General features: G+C 45.8%; 1 protein-coding gene across 3 annotated transcripts; it reads right to left on the minus strand.

Moving 5' to 3' along the window:
- Positions 1-1,365: 1,365 nt before the first annotated feature.
- On the minus strand, positions 1,366-12,567 carry GLRX (glutaredoxin). Of its 3 annotated transcripts, none has more exons than XM_024120039.2 (3): positions 12,280-12,567; positions 6,147-6,266; positions 1,366-2,774 (listed from the first exon to the last, which is right to left on the minus strand). In XM_024120039.2, the coding sequence occupies exons 1-2, from the start codon at positions 12,484-12,486 to the stop codon at positions 6,153-6,155; spliced, it is 321 nt and encodes a 106-aa protein (XP_023975807.1). In that variant the 5' UTR covers positions 12,487-12,567; the 3' UTR covers positions 1,366-2,774; positions 6,147-6,152. The 3 variants fall into 3 exon arrangements, with proteins under 3 accessions (XP_023975807.1, XP_023975800.1, XP_023975792.1); XM_024120032.2 differs by lacking the exon at positions 1,366-2,774 and adding an exon at positions 3,433-4,553 and having other exon boundaries at positions 12,280-12,566; XM_024120024.2 differs by lacking the exon at positions 1,366-2,774 and adding an exon at positions 3,433-4,556 and having other exon boundaries at positions 12,280-12,566.
- Between the last annotated feature and the right edge of the window lie 3,869 nt (positions 12,568-16,436).

Consider the following 16,436-nt stretch of genomic DNA (forward strand, 5'->3'; position numbering starts at 1 on the left):
CGGGACAGGCCACAACAGTGAGAGGCCCGCGTACCACAAAAAAAAAAAAAAAAAAAAAAAAAAAAAAAAAAAAAAATCTCAATATCCTCAGCAAGGTAAGGTACTGCATTTATGAAGCAAAAACAATTCTAGAAAAAAAGAAACACTCAAATAATATTGAAGAGCTATTGAAAGTTAAAAACATTATCAGAAATTAAAAACATGATAGAAGAACAAGGAGGGAAAAATGAGTAAATCCCTCAGAATAAAACAAAGAAAATAAGAGAGAAAATATAGCAAAAACTAGAGGACAAGTCCAGGAAAGCCAGTATCGGATTGCTAGGAGCTCCAGAAAGAGGACACAAGGAAAATGGAGGGGAGGAAAGTATCCATAAAATAATCCAATAAAATTTCCAATGGGCCTTTCAAACCTCCAAGTAGCCCCTAAAATGTATGAAAATAGACCCTCCCCAAGGCACATCACTGTGATATTTCAAAGGGAAGATTTTCTAAGTTTCCAGAATATAAAACAAACAAGAAAACCAAACAGGTCTTCAAGAATCAGAACGGCTTCAGACTTCTTAACAGCAACACTGAAAGCCAAAGACCATAAGCAGTGTCTTCAGACTTCCAGAGGAAGATGACTTCCAACTAGAAGCTCTATCCCAGTAAACTATCAATCAAATATCAATCAAATAAAAATATTTTCAAACAAGCAAGGTTTCAAAAAATTTACTTCCCATTCTCTTTTCCTTAAAACTTATGGAGGATATATGGTCCTCCAAAATGAACAAAACTAAAAAGAGAAAGATACAATGTGCTAATTTTCCTTTGACAGCCATTCTCCCCTTCTTTCTTTCTTTTTTTTAAGCATTTATTTATTTATTCAAAACAAACAACTTTTTATTGAAGTTTAGTTGATTTATAATGTTGTTAGTTTCAGGTATACAGCAAAATCATTCATTTATATACATATATATGTATGTTCTTTTTCAGATTCTTTTCCATTATAGGTTATTACAAGATATTGAGTATAGTTCCCTCTGCTATACCGTAGGTCCTTGTTGTTTATGTATTTTATGTATAGTAGGGTGTATCTGTTAATCCCAAACTCCTATTTTCTTTCACTGTACACCTCCCTGAGTTTTAGCTGGGCAAGGGGCTTCCCAGCAGGGACACCACTGCCTAGTGTCACCCATAGCTAACTTCTGGGCAAATGGGATATTAGCAGAAGTGGTGCACACAACCCCTGAGTTGATTGTGATTTCAGAGAGCAAAGCCACCTGCTTGCCTCCGAACTCTTACAAGAGAAATAAGCTTCTGTCATTATGTTTTTGTTACAGCACTTTAGCCATAACGAATACTTAATGGGGTGTGGGAAACAGGAGATCCAACTCAGGATAGAGAGCAATGGAATCCCCAGGATGACAGTGAAGGGAGATCGCAGGAAGAGGGCTGTGCTCTGACGTGGACAGCAAACAGTCCAGATTGGAGCAGTGAAATGCCCCATGTTGAGAGCTCAACCGTTGTCTTTTTTTTTTTTTTTTAACTTGAGGTGAGAATGCTTAAATGAGCCTGAAGCAGATCATTATCTGAACTTAGTGTGCCTTGTGCTGATGACATTTCTGTTCTCCATGACACAACCTTGGCTAGTTGAGGGGGTATGGGCTTGCCACACTGCTATGGACGTGGTGTGCTTGGACCTGTTCCTGAAAGCTGGAGGATGGCCATGGAAGCCGAAAATGCAGAGCAGCCCATTTCCATTACACATTTCTGGGGGATGCCGAGTACCTGTTCATACAATAACCTCCCCAGCCATGGGTTGCCCAGTGTTTCCAAAGACTCATTTGGGAATACCCCTCTGGTAAACTCCCACGGAAACAGAAGCTAATCTATGACTCAGAGCCTCGGTTCAGCTTATCTTCTCCTGGGGCCCTTCATCTGATGGTGAGAATATTGCCCTTTCCTTACACAGCTAGGTTGGTGTTTGCTATTGCTCTTCAAAACTAAAATGTATTGCTGAGGGATATTGTAGGAAGTAAAACTATAAAGGATCAGAATGATTACAACAAAATGAACTAGAGATCATCTCTGTGAAGGGAGGAATGGGATATACATTGGGAGGGGGCACATGGGCCTCTACAGTACTTTTTTTTTTATCTTTTGGCATGTGGGATCTTGGACCGTCAGGGAAGTCCTGGGCCTCTAAGGTGCTTTATCAGTACTCTGGAAGCAAGCTGTTATATGGGTGCTTTCCTTCTTAACTTTGGAAACAGGTACATGGGTGTTCATTTAAATAGAACCATGCATTCTATATATTCTTATATATGTCTAATACATTTTACAGTATTTCTAAATAGCTTAAATACCTATGAAACTGATAAATGTGTGGCCAGGACTGGGGTTTGGGAGGGGTGGAGTAGTGTTGTAGTGTAGTTTGACATTTTAAACCACATGCATGTATTGCTTTGATAAAATAGAACCTCTGTGCTAGAAACTGGGCATATGAAGGTTTTTACGTCGAGGCTACTGCCTTTGAGTATTTCTGAATATGGCAAGAGACCAGTACAGATGATTAACTACAATACAGCGTGATGTTTTAAGATTACAGAAGGGGCTTCCCTGGTGGCGCAGTGGTTGCGCGTCCGCCTGCCGATGCAGGGGAACCGGGTTCGCGCCCCGGTCTGGGAGGATCCCACATGCCGCGGAGCGGCTGGGCCCGTGAGCCATGGCCGCTGGGCCTGCGCGTCCGGAGCCTGTGCTCTGCGACGGGAGAGGCCACAGCAGAGGGAGGCCTGCATACCACAAAAAAAAAAAAAAAAAAAAAAAGATTACCTAAGAAGGAGCAATGACTTTTTTTAGTCAAGAGGCAGTGAGAGGAGAGGGTAGGTACAGAGGGGACAGTCTGTAAATCAGGCCTTGAAGGCAAGGTTTGAAAGAAGAACAAAGGATAAGAAAGGGTGTCTCAGGAGGAAGGAACACAATGAGCAAGAACATAGAAATGTGAAAGAAAGAGCAGGCAAGTGGTCTGGAGGTGATCAGGGACTGCGCAGTTTGCACACTGCATAGCCTCCAGGGGTGGCATTCATAGTGTTGTGCAGTGTGTAACCTACTCGATCATCCACAGCCATCTGGTTGAAGGGAGTGGTTAGGGTGCATAAGGGAAGGGGGGAGAGGAAGCCAAAAGTACGAGAGTATTAGGAGAGAAATAGGAAAATGGAATGTGGTATGAAAAAGACTATTATTGAATCCTAAACATTATTCAATAGGCTAGTGTTGACATATTCAAATTATGAAATTTACAAAATTATACCAACCGTTTATACTCAATGAAGGACAATAGCATATGCCTGCAGGGGATGAACATGAAAAAACTTTAAATTGGTATATTCTGCAATAATCACATTCCTTAAGGTCTTGAGAACGTAGAAAAGAATTGGACAAAAATCACTGTGTGATCCATGGGTACTTCTTTATTAGAGAAGAAATTAACCATTCATACTAGAGACTACAGAGGGAAATTAATCTTTCAATTCTAGAACACCCTTCACAATAAGGAATTCTTAAGTTTTCATAGAGTGAGGGGGAAAGAAAGGAGAGAGAGAAAATCATTTAGAACAGAGTTTCCCAAATTTGGCTACTTTCACAGACACATTCTTGGAGGTGGGGATACAAGTTTTCTATGTGACATTTAAAATTTTATGTTTTACTTTTGTTTATAAACAAATTAATACACACTTGTTCAGGATTCCCTGGACAACCATCTTATATAACAGAGTGCTGCCATGTGATTGTAGCATCTGCATTTGTACCTCTGATCCCTGTGGCCCAAAATGAAGACCAACCATGCTTAACTTTTCAGTGGCGTCTCTCAGACTGCGTGCTCAGACCCTTCACGGAATTGTTGACTATTTCCTATGGGATCTATGAGTTGTCACGGTTCAGAACACTGGTTCACGGCAGTGATTCTCACAGTAGGAGGGGGTGGGAGGTGGGGTAGGGATGGTGGCTAGGGAGACACCCTTTGAAAAAGCATATTCAGAATATCTATTGATTTCATAATACAAATTCTATAAAGTCAAACTCAACAAAATAATCTTTGGACAGTAGCAGAAAACCAACTATAGATTCAACCCAGGAGGTCTGGGATATACTTGATTGAGAAACACTGGTGTTGAGGTAGAGGACCCCCAGCATGTGGAGAACACGTAGTAAGGAACATGTGCCAAAGAGAAGGAACATCTTTTGGGTCAGTGAGTGAATCCTAAGCATATCTTGTCTTTCTGGAAACAAAAGGGCCAATCCACAAGAAACCCGAGACACCCATCGAACTTCTCAGACCTGTTGTTTTGGGCAAGTTGGTCCCCTTTTAATACAGAGTCAAAAGAAGAAAAAGCTGTTTTTGCCCCCAGAATGCCCCCCACCCAGTTTATTTGCATTAACATATTTCAGACTTTTAAGTAAACAGTTGCTGTAGCTGGGTAAACGTAGCCCCAGGTCCATCCACCATGAAGTGCTGTCATTATCTGCAATGCCATCCAGCTCTCAAGGGGGATATCAGCCTGGGGTCTGCTCTTCTAGGAAAAAATACAAAGAATTGGATTTTCTTGGAGAAGATCAATTCTTCTCATTTTCCTTCATTACCAGAACACTTACTCTTGCTGTTTAAGCATAATCGGTTACAGATGGCCTTGAGATGCAAGTTGCCAGTAGAATACTGAGAGCATAATATACTGAAGGACAATGCAGATAAAGAGACCTGGGGAATATGGCGGACTCTAGTGTCCATGCCAACATAGAGGTAGCTGGGGAAATGGTATTTCCCACCTTCCCAGGAAAGTTGTAAGTTTTCTTTCATTCTCATCTAAGCCTAAATTGCTAAAGAGTGTTCCAGAAAAGGAAACATTTGGTACAGCAGTTAACTGGGTTTTGAGTGCTTTCGTGCATGGGGTGAGGCCAGAAAGCTAACCCAAACAGACACAGTGTTTATTTGAGGGGATGATATTGTAGAATTGTGATTAAAAGTTTATAACATTGACTATTTTATTTCAAGGGATTCAGTTGCATTTTTCAGACCTTGTTTTTTCACTTCCTGTTGCTATTCTGAGTAACCACCACAAATTTTATGTACTCATTGCTCAACGGTTAATTATTAATTAGTGGGCAATAAATACTCTTCAAAGAACATTTTAATTTGAACCCCTTTCTCCTTTGGCTAAAACAGAGTCTTTCCACGTGTGAGTCAGTGCAATTGGCCTGCTTAGAAGCTAGCTTGCACTAACAAGAGCTGGGGAGAGGGGAGTCCATCAGACCCCAAAGGTATCTTGATTCCTTTCTGAAGAATTCATCACCCTATGGTTTTCCATTCAGTCAAAGATCTCCTTTAGGTTACAATTTTAGAAAACTTTGTTTTGTCATTTGGGAAGCCAATTAGATTGAATTGATTTGCAGGGTGAACACAGGTAAAGCAAAAATTACCTTGATTTCACATTGCACTTAGAATAATCTAGGTTGCTTACCATGGCCTGTGTGCTCTGGTCCCTGCCCACATTTGTTACTACTTTTCCTTCTTTCTGCGCTTCACTCAGTCTGCTCTTGCTTGCTTTCAGTTCCTTGAATATTCCATACTTGTCACCTCAGGGCCTTTGTACTCGCTATTATTCCTTCAGCCTGAAAAGCCCTTCTGCTTCATCTGTACACGGCCATCTCCTTGTTGTCTCAGCTCAGCCAGCCCCTCTGAAAAAGGCCTTCCCTTACCACGTTAGCTTAATTTGCTCCCCATCCCCCTGCCATGTTCTATCAAATCATTCATTTGTTTCAGGAATTATTTACTTACTTGTTTTTGATTGGTCTACCTCTCTAGAATATAAGTTCCATGTTATCTCTTTGTTCGTCTCTGTATTCCCAGTGCCTCGTACAGTGTCTGGCACATAGCAAGTGCTAAATAAATATTTGTTAAATCAAGGTTGAGTGAAAAGCTTTCCTCCCATTGATGAAATTAATCCATTTGTAAAATGGGAAACTCATACATGACGTCACAGTTCCTCAAATCACCCCAGATCATTCTTTCCCTAGCCAGAGGTGCCTTCCTAGATTGTAATAAAACGTGGCAGTAGAATTCCACCATCTCTCAGTGTTCCTGGCCCAGCGTCCCACCTGTCACTCACCTATAATTATTGTAGAGCTCCAATTTGCTTTAGCCGTGTCAACAGCTCCCCTTTCTCATGCATATTTACTAGATCGCTGCATCCACCTATGCACTCTTGACCGATGAAGACCCGAGGTACCTAAAAAGGCAAACAAGCCAGGACATTTAGAGAACATCATTATTAGAGTAGACATTTTATCTTTCCTCTAAATATTTCCCATGATCCAAAGCTTTTCAAATCATTTCACAACCTCCTCATGTATACTCTTTCAGGGCAGAACTTTATTATAAGCATAAAATTATTCATTCAAGAACCTTCTTACGCCAAGATGCTTTTCAAATAGAATGTTCTGTGTGTGAGATTGTCTAACTTGTCGAAGGGATTTAAAAATTTTACTCTATGTTTCAGGGAAAGAGTTTTGGTTGGCCGCAGCTGGACCACCCTGATTGAATTCTGGTTTCTCTACATCTGGGACCACACCTGAGCCCTTAAACTGAGCCATGGCAACCAGGAAGGAGTCTGTCTCTAAGTACAGCTGGAAAAGTATTTGCATCAGTTCTCTGTCTCTGATTTTAGACTCAAAGTTTATTAGAGTCGTCTCTCTTGTCTGTGAGCTTCGTCCTCAGCTGGGGAAGGGGTGGTGGTGTCTGAATCTCCTTCTCTAATACCTGGCCCATCATAAGATGTTTAAGTGCTGCAGCCCTGGGAGCAAGAACATGCATCTGCTTTGGTTTCACACCTGGCATGGGTGGCTGGCCCAGGGCCAGCCAGGCTGACACAGTCATTCTACCCGCTGAACGTGTTCATCTTGAGTCAAACTCAGGCTCCCTCCCTGCTGCTAGGTAAGGTGTGTTCCAGGATTCTAGAGGGCTCTTGGAAGGAGGAGAGAGGAGGAAGTCTTTTCACTGTGGGTCAGGCAAAATCCAGGCTAGGGGTGTTACAGAAAGGCTGACTGGCAGTGAAGAAACAAGCACAATGCAGGTATCCTGAGTGGTCAGGAGCAAGCAGGTCCTCTCCCAGAACACTAGGAACATACCAGAAGGGGCAGGAGAGGTGAAAGACAGAAGGCGGCAAGAATATTTTCAAAGCTTTTGACTTTCCTCAGAAGGCATAGTAGTTCAGATGCATTTTTAAATTGAGGTATAGTTGATGTACAATATAAGTTTCAGGTGTACAACACAGTGATTCACAATTTTTATAAATTATATTCCACTTATTATAAAATATTGGCTATATTCTCTGTGTTGTACAACATATTCTTGTAGCTTATTTTATACATAATAGTTTGTACCTCTTAATCTCCTACCCCTGTATTGCCCCTCTTCCCTTCCCTCTCTCCACTGGTAACCACTAATTTGTTCTCTATATCTGTGAGTCTGCTTCTTTTTTGTTATATTCACTAGTTTGTTGTACTTTTTTAGATTCCACATATAAGTAATATTCTACAGTATTTGTCTTTCTCTGTCTGACTTATTTCACTTAGCGTAATACCCTCTAGGTCCATCCATGTTGTTGCAAATGGCATTATTTCATTCTTTTTTATGGCTGAGTAATATTCCATTTTATATATATATATATCCTATCTTCTTTATCCATTCATCTGTTCATGGACACTTAGGTGACTTCCATATCTTGGAAACTGTCAATAATGCTGCTATGAACATTGGGGTGCATGTTCAGATGAAATTTTCATTTTTAAGCGTGAGAGTTGAGAAAAAGGGCTGGATTATTTCAGGTAAGTCCTTGCCTTATTTTTATTAAGAAGGGAGTCTGGGTGGAAGTAGGCTTTAAAAATTAAGGCCCCAAATTGAAAGAATCTTACACTCCATTGCCATGGCTATTTCCTATGTCCCGAGAGTGGGGAAGAGCACACAGGACTGTGTTCCAGAGAGAAAGCCTGGTAATGTCCTCCTCAGTCACAGAAGGTGACGCCTGTCCCACCTGCACTGCACGCCTGTGTGGGGACTTTGCAAATGGAAGCGCCATCAAGGCAACATTGCTTTTTTACTAGCTGAAAGAATATGCAGAATATGAGGTCAGAAACCTAACTTTCCCCCTGGATCTGGCCATTATTTTAGGGAAAATAAAGCACCCCTCAAATTGCTGGGGGCCTTTTGGCTTCTATCTCCCCAGGAACAGTTGGCTGTGGTCAGTTGCAATGGTAAATAAAACAGAATCCTAATGTAATTCTAATACAGGGCTCCTTCTGTTGAAGCCATTACCTAAATGAGTAAAACTCATCTGAGCATTAAATAAGGACGAGATGTATTCATTCTTGAACTTCTGTTATTTTCAGAAAGAATTGAGCAATGGTCACTCCTCTTGCCACATCTCCACCTTTGGCCAGGGCGCTGGCCCAGGGGGTTTGAGTTCAGTTATTTGGAGAGAAGGCCCTGAGGAGTAAGGAGTCTTCTCCTTAGATAGCTGTTCTCAAACTTGAACCCTGCATCAGAACTGCAGAGGGCTTGTTAAAACATAGGTTTCTACTCCTTCCCCGCACATTTCTGATACAGGAGATCCGGGTTGGGGCTCAAGAATTTGCATTTTGACAAATTCTCAGGTGATGCTGACTCTCAGGGGTCACATCTGCAAACCACTGGTTGGCACTGATAGTGGTTCATTCCTCCTGCGGTAACTGAGGCTTTGGGAAGCCACAGCTCTACAGCAGCCCCCCAGCCACCTGCGGCAGGCCCTGAAACATGATCAGGGCGGAGTTCTGTGCAGACCGTCTGGCACACAAGCTGGCTTGCCTGAGAGCTGAAAGGCCCCGTTGCCCTTACACCCACCCTCTAGGCTAGGCAACAGTTGGCTGTGGTCAGTGTGATCAGTTGGCAGCAGGACAGTGTGGGAGGCTGTGGTGACAAAACAGGAAGCTGTTGATGCAGCTGAGGAAGGGAGACTTGTCCTCTGTGCCCTCCCCTCCTGGCCCATCCGCCTCTTCGGAGGAACTTGAGTCTGTTACTGCCAAGAAGCAGAGAACTGCCACCATAAAAGCAAGCTTGGGAATTCTGGGGCCCTTCCTCTCCCGGAGCTTTCTCCAGCCCCAGCTTCAGCTAGGTGGTATCTCCTGCACTCCAGTGTTACTCAGAGGCTCCCAACACTCTGCAGCACCTCCTTGGCTACACCCTGGTACAAGCCACCATCTCTTTTCATCGGAGTTACTGCTCTAGCCTCCCGAGGTCTCCCAGCTTCAACCCTCACCCTGGCCTTCCTGTAGTCTCTTTCCCCACAGCCACCCTGTGGGGGGTGGAGCGGCCCTTTTTCAAAATCAAGTCAGATAGGGTTACTCCCCTGCTCAAAACCCTTCAGTGGCATCTCATCTCCCGTCACAAGCATACTCCGTGTGACAGCTTGAAAGGCCTCGCCAACCTATACCGTGTGATCTCTCGGACCTCATCTCCTCCTGACTCATAATGTTCCACCCATACAGGCCTCCTTGCCAGGCATACTTCTACCCCAGGACCTTAGCACTTGCTGTTCCCACTGCATGAAATGCCCTACCCCTACCTTTCTGCATGCCTTGCTCCCTCACTCCCTTTAGAGATGTACTAAAACCAGTGAGGCCCTGATGACTCCATTTAAAACTGTACCTTGCTGCCTACAGCCCACCTGCCTTTCCTGCCTGTTTTTTTCTCCATAGCACACATCACCACCTTCCAACATACTATTTTATTAATTGCATTTACTAGAATGTGAGTTCCACAAAGGCAGTAATTTTTGTTTGTTCTGTTCATGGCAGTATTTCCCATGTCCAGAAAAGTGCCTAGTATAGTAGGTGCTTAAAAATATTTGTTGTATCTAGCAAAATTATCCTTCAAAACCAAAGGAGAAAAAGACTTTCTCAGACAAACAAAAATTGAGGGAATGTGTTGCCCAAAGATCTGCCTCGTAAGGAACATTCAAAGACGTTCTTCAGAGAGAAGGAAAATGATAGAGGTCAGAAACTTGGATTTACAGAAAGAAAGAACATTAGGGAAAGGAATAAGTGAAGGCACTGATCTAGGAGCTGTGGCTATAGCAAAACCAAAACCAGTTTCTCCAAGTACATGGCCTGATAGAAGGCCTACGTTTCTGTAATCAGTCAAGTCTTGCTGGGCTCCTACTATTTGCACAGCACACAGGCATCACAGGATACGCAAGATAGCGACAGCTCTCAAGGTTTCCAGTCTCTTCGAATAGAAACCCTTCACTGTTCGGGATCATGAAGTATACAACTTCAAAGGGTTTGTTCTTCCCCTTGGAGGAATGTCATTCAGGACTCAATAACCTGTGAAAAGTATTTTGAAAAATTCAAAAACAAACTTAAAAGACCACTAGAAGAAAAAGTGTTGCTTTACAATGAATTGAAAAAACAGTTGTTGAATGAATGTGTGAAGAGGTTTGTTTTTCCTGCTAGAGAATAGGTGCCGCGGGGCTGAAAGATGTAGCTCCCAAACCTGGTTACAAATTAGAATTACCTTTTTATTTTTTTGACAGGAGATAAACTCTGTTTTCACTTCCAGATTTTTTGAGGTATAACTGACAAATAAATATGTGTGTATTTAAGGTGTACAATGTCTGATACACATATCCTACATTAAGAAATGATTACCGCAATGAAGTTAATTAATATACCCATAACCTCACAGCCACCATTTGCATGTGTGTATGGTGAGAACGCTTAAGATCTAATCTCGCAGCAAATTGCAAGCATACAATACAGTATTACTAACTATAGTCACCATGCTGGACGTTATAGCCCCAGAACTTATTCATCTTATAACTCAATGTTTGTATCCATGTCCTAGGGATCTTTAAAACTACTGATGCCTGGCTGCCACCTCCCATATTGTGATGTAATTGGCATGTGGTGTGACTTGGGCATGGGGAAATTTTTTTTTTTTTTAAAGCTCCTCAGGTGATTCTAATGAGCAGCAACATTTGGGAACCGCTGGCCCAGAGGGATGACTCACAGCGGCGGGGGTGGGGGGCACAGGCGTACTTACACTGCCCTTTCCCTCCTTCCAGAGACGAGGGTCCTCAGCTCACAGCAGGGGCCCTGGAAGCAATGGGGTAGTGTGTTTTGCCTCCTTCTGCACCAGAAGGCTGATTGCTGACTGGCGAGGTGGGGAGAACAGCCTCCCAGGCTTTACACTGAGAAGCCGGAAAGAACACGGTAAGTCAGACTAAACCTGAGCTAGGATACGTGCTTCTGCAAACGCTGTGTCCCAGAATGTGCGTCCTGAAAGGGAGTTTGGGTGCGCTGGTGGGACAGGACTTACCACCATGCCCCCGCCCCAGCACCTGAACTGATGCTGGGGATCTGGTGGGCTGGCTATCGCGCCGGGAAGCCGTGGGTGCCGAGGAAGAGGAAGGCTGTTCGCATAGAGGACAGCGGTCCTTAGGGTCCCACTGTCTACTCATAGCAAGAAGGGATGTAGCGGTCACCTCCTCCAGTCTGGTGCTGCAGCCAGGAGGTCCCTGAGAGTCACAGAGCTGGTGACTTACCAGGATCACACAGCAAACCATTGCGAGAGCCATCCGGAACTCTGGCCTCTGGACTCCCTAACAGGCCTGGAAACATCCCATAATTTAGATTAAGGAGCAATAATGAGCCGTCAGATTTTTCCAGTGGGAGGAGTTCGATAAGATAGGGAAGAATGAGCGATTTAGATGAAGGTTAAAGAGAGCCTAGAGAAAAGGCGGAAGGACAGCAAATCCCACTTGGCCCTGTGAACGCAAAGAGTGCACGCGATTCTTGCGCAACAACAGAAGTGTACCATCACACTTGGCCCCCGCATCCCTCCTTTCACCCCAGCCCTGCAAGCACAGACTGTCAGTGCTTAAAACAAAGACTCCAGATAGTTCCTCAGTGACTCCTGGGCAGCTGCTGGGCCCGCTGCCCCTGGCGCCCAACACAGTCAGCTGTGCTACCTCCTCTGATCTGAGAGCACCGTTGGCCGAAGTCCAGCCGCCCATTCAAGGAAGCAGTGTCCTCTCTCAGGCGCCCTCCCCCACCTGCACAGCCCTCCAGCCGCCTGGAGTGACAGACAGAGCCCTAGCGGTGTCCTAGAGAGAGAAAGGCACAGGCGTACCACGTTCACAGCCCCGATAAGAAAAAGGAATCTGGGAGCCTTCTCCCCAGCCTTTTAGAAGGAAACCCCAGGCTCACCGTTCTGGCTCCTGTGAGCTGTTGCAAATAATCTTGAATCTCGCTGGTGTCACCGTGGGCTGTGATATCGACAAATTCCAAAAGCCCTTGTTTGAAGGGCAAGTGGCTGAGGAGCTCCTGGGCCCTTATGCTGTAGGGGCAGGTGGGCTTGATGAACACAACTACCTTCCCAGGCTGGATTTTGCTGTTCACAAACGCTTGAGCCATGCTCACAGGCTGCTATCTCCTGGGGAGGAAACCTCGATTGCAGGTATTGCTCGGGAGTAAAGCGGGGCCCCGGCCAGCTGGCTCTTATTTAAAGGAACCTCCCTGGAGGAGGAGTTTGCCCGGTAGCGTGCTCGATTTTTAAAGGGCCAGTCCTGAAGTCATTTCAGTCTGGAGTGATTCAGCAGCTAGAGCTTCGGAGGAACGCCCGCTGGTATGTCATCATCAGTAGCTATGTCCAGGCTGTCATTGTCCTCAGCCCTTTCAGGAGCGCCTGCTCTTGGGAAGAGAACAGAGTCGCGTCACTCTCTGGGGAAGCAGAAAGTGTGCAGACAGCCCCAGGGAGGGGGCGGAGCAGGCAGAGTCAAACCTTTGTTGTCTCTGAGACACAGTTTCTAAAAACACAGGCAAAGAGAATCATTCAAGAAACAGAATGCGCTGAAATCTCTTTTGAAGAAGTGAAATTCAGATGGTGACTTTGTGGCCCGTCTTGCCTGGCCTGCACTCTTTGTCGTTGTCACTGTTTAGTGGAATTAGTTCCCCACTTTTAAACATCTGGAGATTTCACAAAAGAATCTGGACCCGAGACCTCTCTCTGAAAAGTCAGGTCGTCTTCATTTGTGGCAGCAGCTGGGGCTGAGGAGTTGTTGTTCTTTGGGTAGGGCAGACAGCGGCTCAGGTATGCCACTGCCGGCCCCCCGCCGGGCTGGCTCTCGCCTTCCAGACACCTGCTGTTCGTCCCTAAGCATTTGGGTTTGTGACCCTTGAACTGCACTTTAGCATGGAAGTGAATTCCAACACAAACCCAAATTTCAAACTGCAGGTCCAATGAAGGTCTTTTTCTCTGTTTGACCCTTTGTTTGTGACCCTTGGTTTTCGCTGTTGTGAGCCTAAGGGGTGTAATAACTCACTTCTCACAGCCACCTGAGTGTTGTAAGACGCTGTAGGACATGATGCTCTTCCCTGTGGTGCCCTCCCTCCCGAGTGGGGCGAGCGAAGTCTTTTATTCTAGGGCCAGTTCTGACCCCTCCATGTGCAGTAAGTTAAATAAACAAAGCAAGGAAAAAAGGAAAACCACCTCCTTGAAAAGGGAGCTATCCTTTTCCCCAGGGGGTTTTACACTGAAACTAGGGCCCAAGCTGGAGCTGCACACCTTCACTGATTGTCACGTCAGAATCCCAAGCACAGCATGATTGAGAGAAGGGAAGAAAATGGACTCCTGGAAGCAGCTCTAATTATTACTAAAATTAAATGGCAAAGCAAGAAACCCAGATTCTGAGTCACAGAGAGGGATTAAGATATGAGATCTCTGGCACCAGAAAGAATGTGCTAGGGCGGGAGGCCTGAGGTGACTGGTCCACGTCAGGCTTGGGATTTCCCAACCCACAGCTTCATTTTCTCCTGAATAAGCTCCTGGCAGAGTCCTTGTCGTCTCTCTCCGTTTCGTCCTTTCGCTCGGACTCCTGTGGCCGGGCCCGTCGCTGAAGCCTGGGGCCTCCTCAGGGCCGCCTTCTTCTCTTCTGCGCAAGGGTCCGCAGCGCACCTCGCGCCGGGCACTTCCCTCAGAACCGCTCTCTTCTCAGCGTCTGGGCATAGCCTCTCCCGCTCTGCTGGCTCTTTTTCCTCAGCATGTGACTCTGGTCAAGTCTCTGCCTTGTTACAAACCACCACCACCACCTTCCATCTCCTTGACCCTGCTTTCCTGCCCTTCCCTAAAAGCCAAGTCTCTTAGGACTTGCTGTTATGTTTGCCATCTGAACTTGACCCACCTCCCATCCTCTCCTCACCTCAGTGCAGTCTGACCTCCTTCTCCGCCGTTCTGCTGAAACTCATCTGGCCAACGTCAGTCATGACCACCGCGTTGCTAAATCACCTTGCAGCCAGGTGTCCTGCCTGAGACTAACCCAGAAGCGTGAGTGTGGAGTTTCTGGTAAACTGGTGGAGTGAAACTCCCAAAGGATCTGTTTGCATAGGGTCCCTGGAGGGTTGGGTACCTGGGGCAGAGATCAGGGTGCAGGAGGAGAGGGCTTCTGTTGTCTGCCCTACAGCTGAGGCCCAGGGACTGGTGTCTGAAGCCTTAGGACGGATGGCCACAGGACACAGCTGAAGAAGGCCTTTTCATGAGACTTGGAACAAAAACAGATGGCAAAGAGGGGGAGTCTTCTCCACTTTTCAGAAAATGCCGTGGCTTCACTTCAGTGAAGAATTCAAAGCATAGAATACTCTGTTGCGTTAACATCATGAAAGTTTATCGCTTTGGCACATCAGGAGATGGAACCCATGGATCTCGGGGGTGTTTCAAGGCGGGCAGCCACCATAGAGGCTGCCGTCCTGGAGTGCTGTGGACATCAAGTGGGGGTGTGTGTGGAAGAGACCTGAGGACTCTTCTTGGGCTTGTGCACACCCAGGCACTCCCAGAAATACTGGGAAGCACGGACTTTTTTTCAAGGAAGTGGAGGTCCTGCTCTGCAGATAGTTGGCAACAAGCTAGTGATCCATGGGAAATATGAAATACGGGCTGTTACTATTAATGTGATCTCATTTGTACTGCAGGCTGATGAGGGCTGGGACAGTCTGGCCACAAATGAGCATTTTTCAGGCTCTTTTGCTTACTTGCCCACTTTGCAGGATTTGACCCTGTAGATCACTGTCCCTCCCTTTCCCCTCCTCCCCCCAGCTCTCTTGTTCCCAGTGTCATTTGCAGCTTGATCTCTTTCTCCTTCCTGTGTCTCTGGGTATTCTGTCTCAGCCTCTTCCTCAGGAGTTTTGCCTGCACATGGGGTACATCCTGGGGCTTGGTCCTCTTCTCACTCTGTGTACACCCTCCTTGAAAGATTTTGTCTGCACACGTGGCTCCAGCTATCACCTTTTTGTTGGTGAGCTCCACATTTATTTTTCTCATCCAGAACTCTTTCCTAAGCCTCAGGAACTGATAGTTCATTGCCTACTGAGAAGACCCACTTGGGGTTCCTCAGGCATCTCAGCCTCTGCGTGACCAAAATGGAAGCCAACCTCCTGTGTCTTCCATAGCTGCTTCTCCTCCCGGGAGTACTGTCATCTCTCCATCGGCCAGGGCAGAAACCTGGGAGGCATCCTGACTGCTGCTTCTTCCCCTGCCCCCTGCTTTTTATTTATGCAGAGTGACCAAACTCTAACAATTTTGCCTCCTAAGTAGCTCCCCAGTCTGACTGCCCCTGCCTTGGTCCATGTCACTGCCTTTGCCCCACATTTCTCCTTTATCCCAGCTACATCGAGTCTGAGCCATTGCACTCTCTGTCCATGGTGCCCCCGGCCCCCATTTCTGTGTGGCGGACTCCTGCTGGTCCAACATGACCCAGATCATGTCTTGACTCCTCTAGGAAGTACCCCTGAACACAGATCTCTTTTCCCCACTGGGTTGGGTGCCCCTCAGCTGAGCTCACACAACATGCTGTACTCTGACTCATGCCGTTTCATTGTTCTTTTTTACTCCTTTTCTGTCATCTACAGTGAGCTCCCTGAGGGCAGGGAAAGGGCTTTCATCCCTGTATTACCAGAGGCCAGATGCACACTGGTCCTTATCCATCCACCCATGCATCCATCCTACAAACATTTATCAGCTCCTCTGGGCCAGACACAAAGATCACATGCAGCCCCAGCCCTTAGGACTTTATAGTCTAGGGGAGACAATACAGACATGGAAAATGAACCCAGTGTTATAAAGTATTCTAGGTGGTATAATAGAAGTATGTATGGGCATGAGGGTGACCAAAAGAGAGTGGTCATTCCCACCTGGAGGGTGCTTAGGGAAAGGTAGACAAAGATGAGCTAGGCTGAATCTTGAGAGAGGAGATTCTTTTTTTTTTTTTTTTGCGGTACGCGGGCCTCTCACTGCTGTGGCCTCTCCCGTTGCGGAGCACAGGCTCCGGACGCGCAGGCCCAGCGGCCGTGGCTCACGGGCCCAGCCGCTCCGC

Source organism: Physeter macrocephalus, chromosome 8 (genome assembly GCF_002837175.3).
Source record: "Physeter macrocephalus isolate SW-GA chromosome 8, ASM283717v5, whole genome shotgun sequence".
NCBI lineage: Eukaryota > Metazoa > Chordata > Mammalia > Artiodactyla > Physeteridae > Physeter > Physeter macrocephalus.